Source organism: Giraffa tippelskirchi, chromosome 1 (assembly GCF_054371585.1).
Source record: "Giraffa tippelskirchi isolate mGirTip1 chromosome 1, T2T-mGirTip1v1.2.pri, whole genome shotgun sequence".
Lineage (NCBI taxonomy): Eukaryota > Metazoa > Chordata > Mammalia > Artiodactyla > Giraffidae > Giraffa > Giraffa tippelskirchi.
In genome coordinates this window covers 186474698-186489476 of record NC_137275.1, presented here as the reverse complement: position 1 = coordinate 186489476, position 14779 = coordinate 186474698, and the positions used below count along the sequence as shown (strand labels likewise).

General features: G+C 50.7%; 1 protein-coding gene and 1 long non-coding RNA gene across 8 annotated transcripts in view; one reads left to right on the top strand and one right to left on the bottom strand.

The window, feature by feature from the left end:
• BMP1 (bone morphogenetic protein 1) overlaps positions 1-14779 on the bottom strand; it is a 45601-nt gene that overhangs the window by 18574 nt on the left and 12248 nt on the right. For all 6 annotated transcript variants that reach the window (XR_014060508.1, XR_014060500.1, XR_014060503.1 and 3 more), the window contains exons 4-9: positions 14529-14646; positions 14046-14224; positions 13223-13328; positions 11441-11565; positions 10784-10899; positions 510-612 (exon numbers count right to left, since the gene is read on the bottom strand). Coding sequence is in view for 3 of the 6 variants with exons in the window: in XM_081513758.1 (XP_081369884.1) it covers positions 510-612; positions 10784-10899; positions 11441-11565; positions 13223-13328; positions 14046-14224; positions 14529-14646 (747 nt within the window). In the remaining 3 variants the exon portion in view is untranslated. The remainder of the gene's footprint in view (positions 1-509; positions 613-10783; positions 10900-11440; positions 11566-13222; positions 13329-14045; positions 14225-14528; positions 14647-14779) is intronic.
• On the top strand, positions 169-10223 carry LOC145514858 (uncharacterized). 2 transcript variants are annotated; one of them, XR_014060510.1, is made up of 4 exons: positions 169-449; positions 789-2126; positions 3279-3436; positions 3753-3850. It is a non-coding gene; the product is annotated as an uncharacterized LOC145514858 (long non-coding RNA). The 2 variants fall into 2 exon arrangements; XR_014060509.1 differs by lacking the exons at positions 789-2126; positions 3279-3436; positions 3753-3850 and adding exons at positions 7948-7988; positions 10069-10223.

The following is a 14779-nucleotide window of genomic DNA, read 5'->3' as shown; positions in this document are numbered from 1 at the left end:
CCATCCCCCACTTACCTACTCCCCCACCCCCACCGCCCCACCCCAAGACAAAGCATCCTGTGCAAACAAGTTTGGGCCATTGTGCCAGGAATGTAGGCCTCTGTGATGCACCAGGCTACATCACGGGCACCCTCAGGCCACATCTCACAAACAAGAAACAGAGCCTCTGACATTGCCCAGATGAGCAAGAGAGCTGGAGATGGGCCTGTCCATCTCCCTCTGTTACCTGGTGTGACTTCCCACCATATACACTGATAAGCCATCATCTGCAAGAAGCCCAGAAGGCCATACCAAGGTCTCCACGAGGTCTAGACTAGGGAAGGGACTTGCCCAAAGTCACATACTTCACAATGCAGCTGGCAGCACTGACTACACCAGGACTCCTGGCTTCCATGCCATGGTGCTGCCCTTGGCCAGGTGTTGGTGTCGGGGAGGATGCAGGCTGTGATGTGAGTAATTATACCAAGGGTTTGGCTGTGGAGGGGGCAAGGCGAGGCTGGGGCCCATACCTCGAAGGGGCGCCTTCCTCCAGAAGCCGTCTCGGACCTCCACGTAGTCGTACCAGCACAGGCGGCTACGGTACAGGTCCATGGACGTGAAGTTCAGAATGATCTGGGAAAATGGGGGAGGAAGAAGGTTACACCGCTGCCCATGCTTCGCTGGCCTCACCCATCAGTCCCATGACCGCTGCCTGCCTTGTAAGGCCATCTGCCATGGGTTATAAATAGTTAAAAGTTCTAGAACTTCCCTGATGGTCCAGTGATTAAAGAATCTGCCTGCCAATGCAGGGGACATGGGTTCAATCCCTGGTCCAGGAAGATCCCACACACCACAGAGCAACAAAAGCTCGTGCACCACAATTACTGAGTCTGCATGCTGCAACCACTGAAGCCTTCACACCCTAAAGCCTGTGCTCTACAACAAGAGAAGCCACTGCAGTGAGAAGCCTGGGCATCGCAACAGAGTAGCCCCTGCTTGCCACAACTAGAGAAAGCCAGTGCTCAGCAACAAAGACCCCAGCGAAGCCAAAAATAAATTTTAAAAAAATAGTTAAGAGTTCCAAAAAGGAGCTCCTGGCACAGAAATGTCCCTCCTCCCCAGCCATCTGCCAGTTCTAGTCAGCATTCTTCCCAGACATACCAGGCCAGGCCTTACTTAAAATGCACGATCTCATGGAATATATGTTTGAAACCCAGGGTCTCATTTTACTGATCTCCTTTGTTAAGGAGCCATTGCTTAGGGTTACACAAACCCAGCTCTTCTCGTGGTCAACTTAAATAATATAAATTACAACATCTTTAGAGGGAAGAAGTCTCCTTGGTGATAGGAAGGACAGCATTTGGGTACTGGGGGGTCTGAACGGGAATGCAGGGTCCAGAGAAGAAGAGCAGAGGTCACCTATCATCACATATTTATTAAATGCTGGTCCTGAGCAGGGGTCTTGCTGTCCGCTGAGGAGAGCATCAGGTGTGTATGCCTCTGGTGAATGGGTTTAAGACACTCAACTATACAGTATAGTTGAGTATACACACACACACACATCTCTATCAAGGAAATTAGGACTTAGAAGAATAAGACATGCATGAAAAGATCACCTAATGAAGGACTTCCCTGGGGTCCAGTGGTTAAAAATCCTCCCTGCAGTGAAGGGGACTCAGGTTCAATCCCTGGCAGGGGAACTAAGATCCCACATGCCTCAGAGGAACTCAGCCCGTGTGCCACAACTATTGAGCCCGCAGGCCACAACTAGAGAGTCTGTGTGCTACAGTGAAAGATCCCACCTGCTGGAACTGAGACCTAAAGCAGCCAAATAAATCATTTAAAAAAAAGAAGAAGAAAAATGTTAAAAAGATCACTGAGTGAAAAACTCAGGCCCCAGTCATCTGAGTCTGGGTTTGAATCTCATCTCTGAATTTCCTGCTGTGAGTCCTTGGGTAAATCACTTGACCTCTCTGAACCTCAGTTATCTAGTACGTAAAATGAGGAAAGACATCTCACCCTGACACAGCCCTTCATGGGTACAGGCACTGCCCTAAGCACCTTCTGCACATAAACTCATTTCGGCCTTCGAACTCATCAAATGTTCACCTGATACTGGAGGGACCTCTAACACCTTGGTAAGTAAGGTAAGTCTCCCCAGCAGGTAGGCTCATGAACAGGTAGAGAAGCACACTTTCTTGCTTAGTAGCGAGCCCTGAAGCTTGCTGTACTTTCTGAGTCCAACAAGCAGGGACTCCAGAGAATGCCCCCCTGCCCATATGCAAGGCGTGTGCAGTGAGCATGCGAAGCTCCAAGGGGCCCACCTTTTAGGTACAAACTAGGTTCCCTCCTGGAGGAGAAAGGGACAAGGGAGTCTATCTCCCCTCTGGCTCCCTGCAATGTTAGAGGCAGACAGAGTGGAGGCTGGAATGAAAAAGATCCCATAGCTTCCAGGATGGCTGAGATGATAAAGAATCTGCCTGCAATGCAGGAGACCCAGTTTCAATCCCTGGGTCAGGAAGGTCAGGAAGATCCCCTGGAGAAGGGAATGGCAACCCACTCCAGTATTCTTGCCTGGGAAATTCCATGGACAGAGGAGCCTGGCGGCTACAGTCCATGGGGTTGCAAAGAGTCAGACACGACTGAGTGACTAGCACACAGAGTAGAGGCTGGAATGAAAAAGATCCCACAGCAGGTGCTGGCAGCTGCTGTCTGCAGCCAAGGTCAATGCTACCACTGGTCAAGGAAGAGCTCCTGGCTCATGGTTACTTTAGCACCAACCCCGTCAGAACTCCTCATGATTTCACCATCCACTTGCATGATCCTTGCCATTTCCTGACCTCTGCATTCTCTGCCCTCCTCTCCCACCCTCTCTCTGCCCCTTCCCGGCCAACACATCATGCCCTGAATCTTGTTAACATCCACAATCTCAACCCAAGGACCCCATTCTCCGTCCATGTGGCCCAGTCTTTCCTCACTCACTCCCTCTGTGCATAGAGCCCAATCCTTCCAATTCACTACAACCTTCAATCTACTGAGTCCATCATATTTTCACTGCCTTTCACCCCCATTTATTCACATGTCATCCTGATCTAGCTTGGAATCCATGGTCCACCTTTCATCTTTTCTTTTGATTCATATACAAGTTTAAATATGTTTGTGTTGGGGAGGCTTTCATTAATTTTGCTGCTTTGATGTAATCAAGTGGGATTACAAGAGGTAATCAAGTGAGATCATGTTTTGAAAAGTACACTATATTACTCTTATTTTGTTTGTTTTTTTTTGGACACACTGCACAGGCTTCCCAGGTGGTGCTAGTGGTAAAGAACCTGCCTGCCAGTGAAGAGGATATAAGAGACACGGTTTCATTCCCTGGGTTGGGAAGATCCCCTGGAGGAGGTCATGGCAATCCACTCCAATATCCTTGCCTGGAAAATTCCACGGACAGAGGAGCCTGGTGGGCTACAATCCATGGGGTCACGAAGAGTCAGACATGATTGAGTTCACACATACAGCTTGCAGGATCTCAGTTCTCTGACCAGAAATTGAACCTGGGCCATGGCAGTGAAAGCCTGGAACCCTAACCACTATACTACCAGGGAACCCTTCAAAAGCACACTATATTACTCTTGATGACGATGATTAATCATCATCAGGAGTATCATTATGATAAAAAGACAAGTCCTGGCATTTTGAAAAACTGAATTTGAAAATCTGTTCCAACTCTTTCTCTAGAGCCCAGCGTCTTACTACCCAATATTTTATCTTTTCAGAAAATGACCAAATGTGACCACGAAGAAAGCTTAATTCATTATGGAATCCTCGGTGCATGGCACATAGTCATTGCTTAGTAAATATTTCTTGACCAGAATTTTGCTTTCTAGAATTTGTTCTACAGAGACACTTGCCTAAGTGTATAAAGATATAAGTTTCAAGGTGTTTGTTTTGGTAGTAATGAAAGGTTTGGAAAACTTAGATCAGCATCCATCAAGAAACCTGCAGGGTGGACTTCCCTAGTGGCTCAGTCATAAAGAATCCTCCTGCTAATGCAGGAAACATGGGTTCAAACCCTGGTCTGGGAGGATCCCACAAGCTGAGGAACAACCTAGTCCAGTCACCACAACTACTCTGCCTATGCTCTAGAGCCAGGGAACCACAACTACAGAGTCCACATGCCACAAGACTGAAGCCTGCACACCTCGAGCCCATGCTCTGCAACAAGAGAAATCATTGTAATGAGAAGCCTATGCACGGCAACTAGACAGCAGCCCCCACTCACTGTAGCTAGAGAAAAGCCTGTGCGCAGCAATGAAGACCCAGCAAAGTAAAAAATAAATAAAAATAAAATTATATATAAAAAAATAGACCTGCAGGGGGTTATTAAATAATTAAATTGAGATGATGGGATGCCAAGCAGCCTCAAAAGTGATTGAGGCAGATAATGTATGTGCTGACATAGACCAATGACCATGATTTATTGTTGAGCGAAAGGCAAGTTACAGAAGACCACACCCACACACACACACACACTAGAAGGGTCTGGGAGGACATCCCAAGTGTTACCAGTGCTTAGTTGTCTCTGAGGAGTGGCATTCAGAGGATAATCAAGGGGAAAAAGTTCACTTTTTACCTTAGGCATTTCTATAGTGCTCAAAATTTTAACAACATGCATATGTTATCTTTATATCTAGCACACAACAAAAATATCTTTTAAAGAGTTGCCGGATGAGGCTTCCCTGGTGGTCCAGTGGTTAAGAATCCACCTGCCAATGCAGGGGACACGGGTTCGATCTCTGGTCTGGGAAGATTCCACATGCAACGAAGCAACTAAGCTGGAGAGCCACATCTACTGAAGCCCGTGCTCCGCAGCAAGAGAAGCCACTGCAATGAAAAGCCCATGCTCTGCAACTAGAGAAAGCCCTCGTGCAGCAACGAAGACCCACCACGGCCAAAAAAGAAAATAAATAAATTAAAAAAAAAAAAAAAAAAGAGTGGCTGGATGGAAGAAGGAATGCAGAGGGCCAAGTGAGGGCTTCTTGGCTCTTAAACTTACTCTCTTAACCACTACTCCACGTGGCTTCTCTGAGCCTGCCAATCAAGTCTGCTCAGCAGCTGCACGGAGAATAGCAGCCACTTTCCCTTCTTCCCTGGAAACAACCGTGACTCTGTCCAGGGTGGATGCATTCAGGTCCCCAAAAAGAAACCACGCCCGGCTGGCAGAACCCTATGGAGCCCACTCAAGACCTTCCACAGGCAAGAGGAAGCAGAGGTCACCACAAGTAGGAGGAAGAGACCTGGGCTGGCGGTCAGGCGCATCTCACAGGGAGGCGCAGCCGTGGCTATATTGAGACCGGAGGTGTCTAATTAAGAGTTGTAACGACTTCTGTCGTGTGTGAACAGCTGTGCTCTGGTGGCAGGGGCACTGCCCTTTGCCAAGGAAAGCCTAGCCAGCTCTGCCACTTCCTAGCTGGTGACTCTGGCCCGGAGCCTGACTTTGGGCCTCGCTGTCTTTGTCTGAAAAATGGAGGCGATCATAAGGATTCCACTGGGGAGTCGTGGGGGAAATGCGATAGGGGTGCAGAGCCCCCGGGTGAACCCTGCGCGTGGGAAGTATTTCTCATGCGTGTTGGGTGGTCTCAGGGAGGAGCTGGGAGAACACGTCAATCCTCGGAGACCAGTTGGCTGGCCTCAGGCAGATCTTAGGCCCATCATTGAGCTCCTCTGTTTCCTTATTTGTAAGATGGTAATGGTAATAGTGAGCTTCCCTGGTGGCTCAGCAGTAAAGAATCCACCTGCCAATGCAGGAGGGATGAGTTTGATCCCTGGGTCGGGAAGATCTTCTGGAGTAGGAAATGGCAACCCACTCCAGTATTCTTGCCTGGAAAATTTTAGGGACAAAGAAGCCTGGCAGGCTAGCCCATGGGGTCACAAAAGTCAGACATGACTGAGCACACACACACACACACACACACACACACACACAGATATACAGAATGATACTAACAGCTAACACTGAATTCTTACTATGTTTAGGCAGTGCCCTAAGCACTTTATGTACATTAACTTGTTTAACCCTATATCAACCCCATGAGGGAGGTACTATTACCAGGCCCATTTTATAGATGGGGGAACAAAGGCTCAGAGAGCATAAGCAACTTCCCCAACATCATACACCCAGTAATGAGCACAGCTGAGGGCTTTCCTGATGGTCCAGTGGCTAAGACACTGTGTTCCCAAAGCAGGGTGCCTGGGTTCGATTTCTGGTTGGGGAACTAGATCCTACATGCTGCAACTAAAGATCCCATATGCCGAAACTAAGACCAGGAGCGGCCAAATAAATAAACATAAACATATATATTAATTTTAGAATTGTGGTGCTAGAGAAGATGCTTGAGAGTCCCTTGGACAGAAAGATCAAACCAGTCATCCTAAAGGAAATCAACCTTGAACATTCATTGGAAGGACTGATGTTAAAGCAGAAGCTCCAATACTTTGGCCCCCTGATGCGAAGAGCCGACTCACTGGAAAAGACCCTGATTCTGGGAAAGACTGAGGGCAGGAAGAGAAGGGGCGACAGAGGATGAGATGGCAGGATGGCATCACTGGCTCAATGGACATCAGTTTGAGCAAACTCCAGGAGATAGTGAAGGACAGGGAAGCCTGGTGTGCTGCGGTTCATGGGGTGGCAAAGAGTTGGACATGACTTAGCAACTGAACAACAACAAATATATATATTAAAAAAAGAACACAGCCAAGAGTCCAACCTAGGCTTAAACTCTGGCTCTTAAACTTACACCCTTAACCTCTATTCCCTGTGGGCTCCCCAGACCAACCAATCAATTCTGCCCAACAGCTGTAAAAAGAAAGAGCATCAACTTTCCCTCCATCCTCGGAGCCCCACGACCTTCAGTGCCCAAGAAGAGGGACTTAGGGGTGGACTCAGCCCCGGCCTTGCAGAGGAGGGAGGAGATGGGTCATCTCTCCTCAGATGGGGAATAGGAAGTAGGGGTCAGAGAAGGCCTTACAGAGGAGGCAGAATTTGGGTTGGAACTTGAGGAAGAGTCAGGATGTCAGAAAGTAGGGACAGGAAGGAGGGTGGATACACCAAATCCGAAAAACACTGCATACTCTTATCTTCTTGGCTACTCTGCAACAATTGACTCTGGTGTCCTGAAACCACTCTCCTGCTCATAAAGGAGTTCCCTCTGTTGCCTGGGAAACACTGTAAATACTCTTCAGGGCAGCTGCTAATCACTTGTAGCGTAAAGACTTAGGGATCCTCAGAGAACTCCTCCAAACTGGCTCTTTCATCTGTTTGACAACACCGAGACTTGCGTGATTATACAAGATAAGATTTACATATCACGTGTATTGCTGGCGATAAGCTGAGAACTGGGAGGCGAGTGAAAAACAACCAACCTCTCAGGAGCCAAATAGATGTCAAAGTCCATTCACTAATGCAGTTGGATTTATTTAAGGTTTACTGTTGAAAGAGTAGACTTTGGAGTCAGATAGTCCTAGAATTGAGTGCTGCTTCCACCACTGCTACTGGAGCAAACTTGGCTAGGTCTACTTCTGCCATTTGAGCCTCGAGACCCTCAGGCTCTCCAGTAGGAATAACAGTACCTACATCATGACACTGCTGTGAGGAATAATGAGATTATGCATATAGGATGCCAATACTTTGCACATAATTGGCCACAAGGAGTGACTGTGACAATTTTATGATGCCATCTTCTTCTATTCTCCCCAGCCTTTAAATGTTTCTGTCCCTAACAGTTCCATCTTTGGTTCAGTTATAATTCTATGGCTTCAACCAGGACCATGGGTGTGCTTTGTGTGTGTGTGTTAGTAGCTTAGTCCTGTCTGACTCTTTGTGACCCCATGGAGTGTAGCCTGCCAGGCTCCTCTGCTCATGGAATTCTCCAGTTGTGCATTGGTTAATCTGAAATTTTTTTTAATCTCTAGCCTATTCCCGGGAGCTCTGGGCACACCGCTGAAAAAGGATGGTGAGTCTTGTGGGAATTATGGAGGGAGCAGGCTCAAGGCATACAGAGGTTTCTAAGACAAGGCCACATATCCACTAGAGCAGGGGTGCCCACCCTAATTGCCAGTCCATGGCCTGTTAGCAACTGGGCTATATTGTAGGAGGTGAGCAGCAGGCAAGTGAGTGAAGTTTCATCTGAATTTATAGCTACTCCCCATTGCTCACATTACTCCTTGAGCTTTATCTCCTGTCAGTTCAGACATGGCGTTAAATTCTCATAGGAGAACGAACCTTATTGTGAACTACACATGCGAGGGATAGAGGTTGCACGTTTCTTATGAGAATCTAACGCCTGATGATCTGAGACAGTGATGCTAGTGCTGGTGAGTGGCTGCAAATACTATCATTAGCACAATAAATGCAATGCACTTGAATCATCCTGAAACCACCCCTCCCACCCTGGTTCGTGGAAACAGTCTTCCATGAAACCAGTCCCTGGTGCTAAAAAGGTTGGGAACCACTGCTCTAGAGACTAGGGCCAGCCCATGTCAGCCCAGAGCAGGAAGGGAAGAAGTGGGTCCTGACAAAGCTGCCCTATGCCTTCTGGCAAAGCAAACCTCCTAAAGAGGAAAGAAAGGATGCTCTACATTCCTCGGTTCTCCTCAGGGCCAGGGACTATCTCGGGCACCTGTTCATCCCTCGTGCTGGGCCCAGCGCCAGGCACAAAGTGGCCAGACAACACTGTTGCTGAAGGGCACTTAAGTAGTTGTTGGAAGAACAAGATAGGCTTTGGAATACACACAGTACTGCAATCGCAGACTCTGATATCATAATCCAGGTTCTATGAGATCCTGGGCAAGTTAGTTTTTCTGTTTGCTTTCTCATATACAAAATGAAGCCAACAGGAATTCCCTGGCAGTCAGGTGGTTAGGTCTCTGTGCTTTTACTTCCAAGGAATTGAGTTCGATCCCGGGTCAAGCAACTAAGATCCCACAGGCTGCATGGTGCAGCCAAAATAATAATAATAATAATAAGGCTAACATTAGCACCCAGCCTTTAACATTGTAGGGCTAACTAAAAGACATAACACAAAGAATTTAACAAGTGCCTGGCCAATCATTATGCTCAGTAATCATTACATGTTGTTATTATCTGTGGTGAAATTTCCAAATTCCTCAGCAGAGGAATGAAAGAATCCAGGGCAAGGTCAGTACAAGACAGCACAAAGGACTGCAATTTTTAAGTTAGATTCAGAACAAGGAGAACAAGAAAGGGGTGGGTTCACTGTTGAGGGACGATGGTAGAAAGCTAAGCAAGAGAGATGGGGGATTACTCAACTCTCAATAAAAGTTTGTCGTAAAAAAGGATGATCTTCAAATTACAAAAAGTAAACATCATTTGAAAAGGAAAGAGAAGCTCAATAATATAGCAGGAGAGTCAGCAAGCGCCTATTTAAATTGGCTTTTGTCTCTAGACTCAAAAATGACATCAGAGGACATTCAAATAACTTGCAGATGTGATCAGTGTCTGTAATCTTGAGAAGGCAGAACAGAATCTTTCCAATTTTCAAAAGGGGTGTGTGCGAGAACATGCGCATGAGTGTTTGGGGAGGAGAGTTTGGAGTTTAATTCTGGGAATTGCAAACCATGGAGTTCAATGTTAATCCCCAGTTCAACAGATGGTCTGTGACCATTTAAAATAGACAGCCTGCGACCATTTAGAAAAGAAACACTTGATTGCTAGGAGCCAGTTTGGATTCACCAGAAACAAGACACATTAGACAAATCTTACTTTCTTTTTAAAAGGGATTTTACCAACCGGTGAAATAGTACTTATGTTTGCTAAGGTAATCCACCCACGTATTTTGCATTTATTCATCACTTCCTGTGCCAAAGACATAAAGATGACGCAGGCCTGGTCTTAGAAGTGGCTCCTACTGTGGTTGGTCAACCCAGTGGTGACCTGTGGCTCACTGGTAATGACTCTTAGAGTAGTCATCGCTAGTGGAATAGCTCTGTCCGAAGCCTGCAGATTACTAAGTCAATGTCAATTCAGAGGGAGATCTGCTTTGATTCATGTCCTGTTCAATATTTTGATCAAAGGTCGAGTTTGGAAGACCCAGAAGACATGCATATCCAATGAGCTCATGACAGAGTGAGAATGGCTACCTGGTGGATGGTGGAATTCTGATTCAAAATGATCTTGAGACCTGTTGGAATAAGTAATATGACTGATAATAAAATCTAACCCAGCTCAAGGTTGCACTAGAACATTAAGTATGAAGTTCCAATCAAGGAAAATAAAGCCTGAAAAGCTGTGGGCACAATAAAAATATGAAGGACATGGAAGGCCAGGGGTGGGTGAGAGTTCCAGACTCCACATGAAAAGCCTGTGAATGGATTTGAGAAGCAAGTAGAAAAATGCCTGGCACATAGTAAATGCTCTTCATGAGTTAACATTTGTATGCAACTATCAGTAGAAGCCTCCCATCCTCCTGGGCTTCCCTAGTGGCTCAGATGGTAAAGAATCCACCTGCAATGCGGGAGACATGGGTTCAATCCCTGGGATGGAAAGATCCCCTGGAGCAGGGAATGGCCACCCACTCCAGTATTCTGGCCTGGAGAATTCCATGGACAGAGGGGCCTGGTGGGCTACAGCCCATGGGATAACAAAGAGTTGGACACGACTGAACGACTTTCACACATTCCCATCCTCCTGTGGGGTGAATGAGTACATTCCCCAGGCAGGTCATTCACAGCCACAAGCACTCAGCTCTCCTACTCGGGGATCCTGGCAGAGGAAGCGATGCTCAGTTACCTTCTCCCCAGGTGTGACTGAGATGCGCCATACACAGTGCATGTGGGCAGAGTAGCCGTTGGGGTACTCAGGGGAGGAGAAGTTGCCTGTACTGTCCTGCAGGGTCTCTCCACAGGCTGTCAAGGAAAGGAAATGATGGGATTGCTTGCTGCAGGTGCCCAGTCCCCCCAACCTTCTGGCTTCTCGTCCTGAGCCCTGGTACCCTTTGGGGGACAGGAGAATGGCTGAGCAGAGGAAAGAATATGGGATGGTTCTGTCCCTTTAAGATCCACCTCCTTCTCCTTTTTTTCTACCTAGTGCCAGGGATGCCCTGTTGTCAAGGCAACAAGGCTTCCAGAGTTAAGGTCAAGCTCCTTGGGAGGGCCTCACTCTGTCTCACTTCCTGGGAATTGCTCTGCACGCCCACCCCCCACTCCTGCTTTTTCTGCTCCCACTGCCCCTCACTCTCAGAGAGCCTCAGAAGGTGGGTGGCTCAGCACCTTCCCACCAGATCCGAGCCCCAGTTTGGGTCTATAACTTGAACACTGCCCCTACCTGGGTGCCCCTTCCCCAGAAACCAGGCTGCTTCCGCCTTTTCTAAGTCTCACAGCTTCAACCTTCTTGGCCCCAGGGCCTGCCCTCTACTCCGCCCTGTCCCGTCCCCACCCCTGCCCTGACCTGGGCACTTGTAGAGCTTGCGTGCCTGGGCAATGTCCCCCTTGCTGAGTCGCGTCCTCTGGCCGATGGGGGGCTTCACCCCATTCACCTCGTACTTGGGAACGATGGTGTCCAGGAAGATGCCCCTGGGGAGGAGGAGAAGCCCAGCCAGGGGTGAGAGTCAAACAGAAGGAGGGTGGCTCGCCTGCATGCACCCAAGGTCACGACCCCGCCAGAGCCCAGACATTCCTCAGCAGGGTCTGGGACGGGTGGAGACATCTCACCCTGTCATTACACTGCCCACTGACCAGCTGCCACCCTGCTCCGTGGCAGCCACGCCACAGGGCCTGGGGGAGCCCCGGGAACACTTGGGAGGTCAAAACACAGACCTAGGAGGCCCTGGGGACCCACCTGTGCCCCGGCTCCATCTGGCCCACCTCCAACCCTGGGAGACCTCAGACCCCCTAGTCAGTAGTGTCTCAGTCCTGCTTCTGAGGCCCCTTGTGCTGTATCAGCCCTGCTGACACTTCTCCCAGAACTACCCAGGGCCAGCCCTTTGCCCTTCCTGATGGCACCTGCGACAAGGCCAAAGGGCGGGTTCCACTGTGGCCAGACCAGATCCCGAGACAGCCCCTCCAGCTCCTGATCCATCGTGTCTCCTGTCCCCCCACTTCCTGCATGCTGGGTCCCGGGTGTTTCCATCTGGGAAGATCAGAATGCAGGCAGAGCAGCAGCTCTCCACCTCCCCAGGGTCCCTGACTCACACCCAGCTGGGTGGACCTCAGCAGGAGCTGGGGTGGGATTGGTGGGAAATGGGTGGTCTGTGGGTGGGGGCTGGGGTGACCTCACCACCCTTCCTTGGTCTATTCCCTCAGGCCTGGAGGCAGGAAGAGAGGGTCTAGAAGGAGCGACTGAGGAGAGGGGAAGGGCCAGTGTCTGGGAGAGCAGAGATGGAGGAAGAGGACAGAGCCAGGCATGGGAAAGGCCAGGCGTGGCTGCGGGTGAGGGGAAGACTGAGGAGGGGGAGGGGCAGATTCCCATAATCTGCTAAAAGGAAGCTGGGATGTGGAGGCTGGGCCAAGACCGCTGGGGGTTCTGCCTGTGGTTTCTGGGAACCTGTGCTTAGTCACTCAGTCCTGTCTGACTCTTTGCAATCCCTTGAACTGTACCCCATCAGTCTCCTCTATCCATGGGATTCTCCAGGCAAGAATACTGGAGTTGGTTACCATTCCCTTCTCCAGGGGATCTTCCCAACCCAGGGATCAAACCCAGGTCTTTCCCACTGCAGGCAGATTCTTGACTGTCTGAGCCACCAGGAAGCCTGGGCTCAGGATAAAGAGTAGGTGTATATGTGCTCATGAGCTAGGGAGTGGGGCTGATCCAAGACAGGAGCCAGCCTTTGTACAGATCAGCCAATTACAAAAAGGCAGACCCACCAGAAAAATGTGCCCCCTTTGGTGGATGGTTGAGGGAAAACCTCAGCTCCCTCAGGCTGATACAGCCCCAGGGCCTTGGCATCCCACGGGCCTGGGCAGCAGCTGGGTTTCAGCCTCCTGGGCCCACTGTGCCCAGTACTAGGTGAGGAACCTAGGCCCTGGGAGTCCCAGTCCTGCCACCAACCCACTGTAGAAGAGGAGAGCAGGGCAGGCAGCACCCATGGGTCCTCTGCTTCAGGGCCGCAGCCACCCAGAGGCCCACTCTTGTCCTCACTTACAACCCCAGTGGGGCAGGCTAGTGCAAAGTGGGAGGTCTACAGAGGGCAGGGCTGGGCTGCCCCAGAAGAAGGGGGCCCCCATCTCTCACCTGGAGAATGTGTTCCGGGCATAGTGCATGATACTGTCAAAATCATAGGTCTCCCCCAGGGACTCCACCTCCTGGACCTCCATCTTCAGGAAGTTATACTCCTGCCCTGCGAAGACCAGGAGAAGGGAGTGTGGGGGAAGTGGGGGCGGGAGGGGGCGGGTCTGTGTGGGTTGCAGCGCTACCTCTTCAGGGTGGGGGATGGGGTCCTCCCTGCTCTTGAGAGGTGACCCCCTACCTGGGGGTCTGGCAGCGGCCCAGGGAAGCCTGGGGGAGAGGTGGGTCTCTAGAAGAGTCTGTCCAGCAGGGTGTTGGTGGGGTGAGGATGTGGTGGAGAAATGACTCAAGGGACAATAGGAAGGAGGTGCCCATTTCTAGAACCACTAGGGAGATGAGAGCAGTGAAGAGGGGAGGAGAGGGAGGAAGCAGGAAGGGAGGGAAGAGAGAGCATAGTAGGAAGAAAGGAGAAAAAAACCCTTTAGAGGACAGAATAGGCAGAGAGCTGAAGACTGGGTAAAAGTGAAGAGAAAGGCTGGGGCAGCATGGAGAAAGGGCTGACCCCTCCCCAACCCCCACCCTGGAGGCCAGGTGGGTTCTGGCTGCTCCAGGCAGCCCTGTATGCAGGACCTAGACCTGTCTGTGCCCCCATCTGACAACGGATTTGTAGTCCCTGAGCTGCTACTGACCCAGAGAAGATGCTTCAGGGGAAGGGTTTGGACCCCCAGCAGGGCTGGGACTGTAATACCACGTTGAGCAAAGGTGATGGCTTGAGGGAGCAGCTCTCACCCTGACCAGGGACCCTGGAGGGGCAGGCAGAGGTCTGTACCTGGCTGGATGTTCTCGCGCACGATGGAGACGTGGCGGTCTCGGTCAGGTCGCGTGTGCTCGTGCCAGAAGCCAATGACGTGACCCAGCTCGTGGACCACGATGCCAAACTTGTCACAGTTCTTGCCGATGGAGATGGCCTGGGGGCCCCCGCCACGGCGGCCCACGTAGGAGCAGCACCTGGAGGGCGGGGCCAGCTCAGGGGGGCGGTCCCGAGCTGGGGGAGTGCATCCACTCAGGGGCCGGGCGTGGCTGCCAGTGGGGCCAAGGAGCAGAGGGGTGGAGGAGGGGGCCCGAGCGCGGGATGCCCGGGCTGTGCACTGGGGTCTGAGCCACATCCGGGGCAGCTCCTGGGGAAATGCCCCCATGGCGAGAGGGGACAAATAACCCAAGGCCATGCCCAGGGGGGACGGCTGCAGTGCCCAGGACCAAACACAGGCTAGGGCGATGGCCGAGGGTACAGCGCCCAGGGGCCCCTGCTCACCCGCAGGGGCGGTAGGTGAACACGATATAGCTGTCCTCGTCCGTGCGCTCCAAGAAGGTGACACAGGTGTGCTTCTCCCAGTGCCTCATGGCCTGCCGGAAGACGGCCCTCTGGCTGCCTGCGGGGATAAAGGGGGCCAGGCTGTCACAGTGTCCAGGTGGGCTCACCTCCACCCCCTGCTAGAGTTAGCCATTCATCAGACAGGCAGGAGGCGCCACTCACAGCACCACGTAGGACAGGGCCACCCCGAG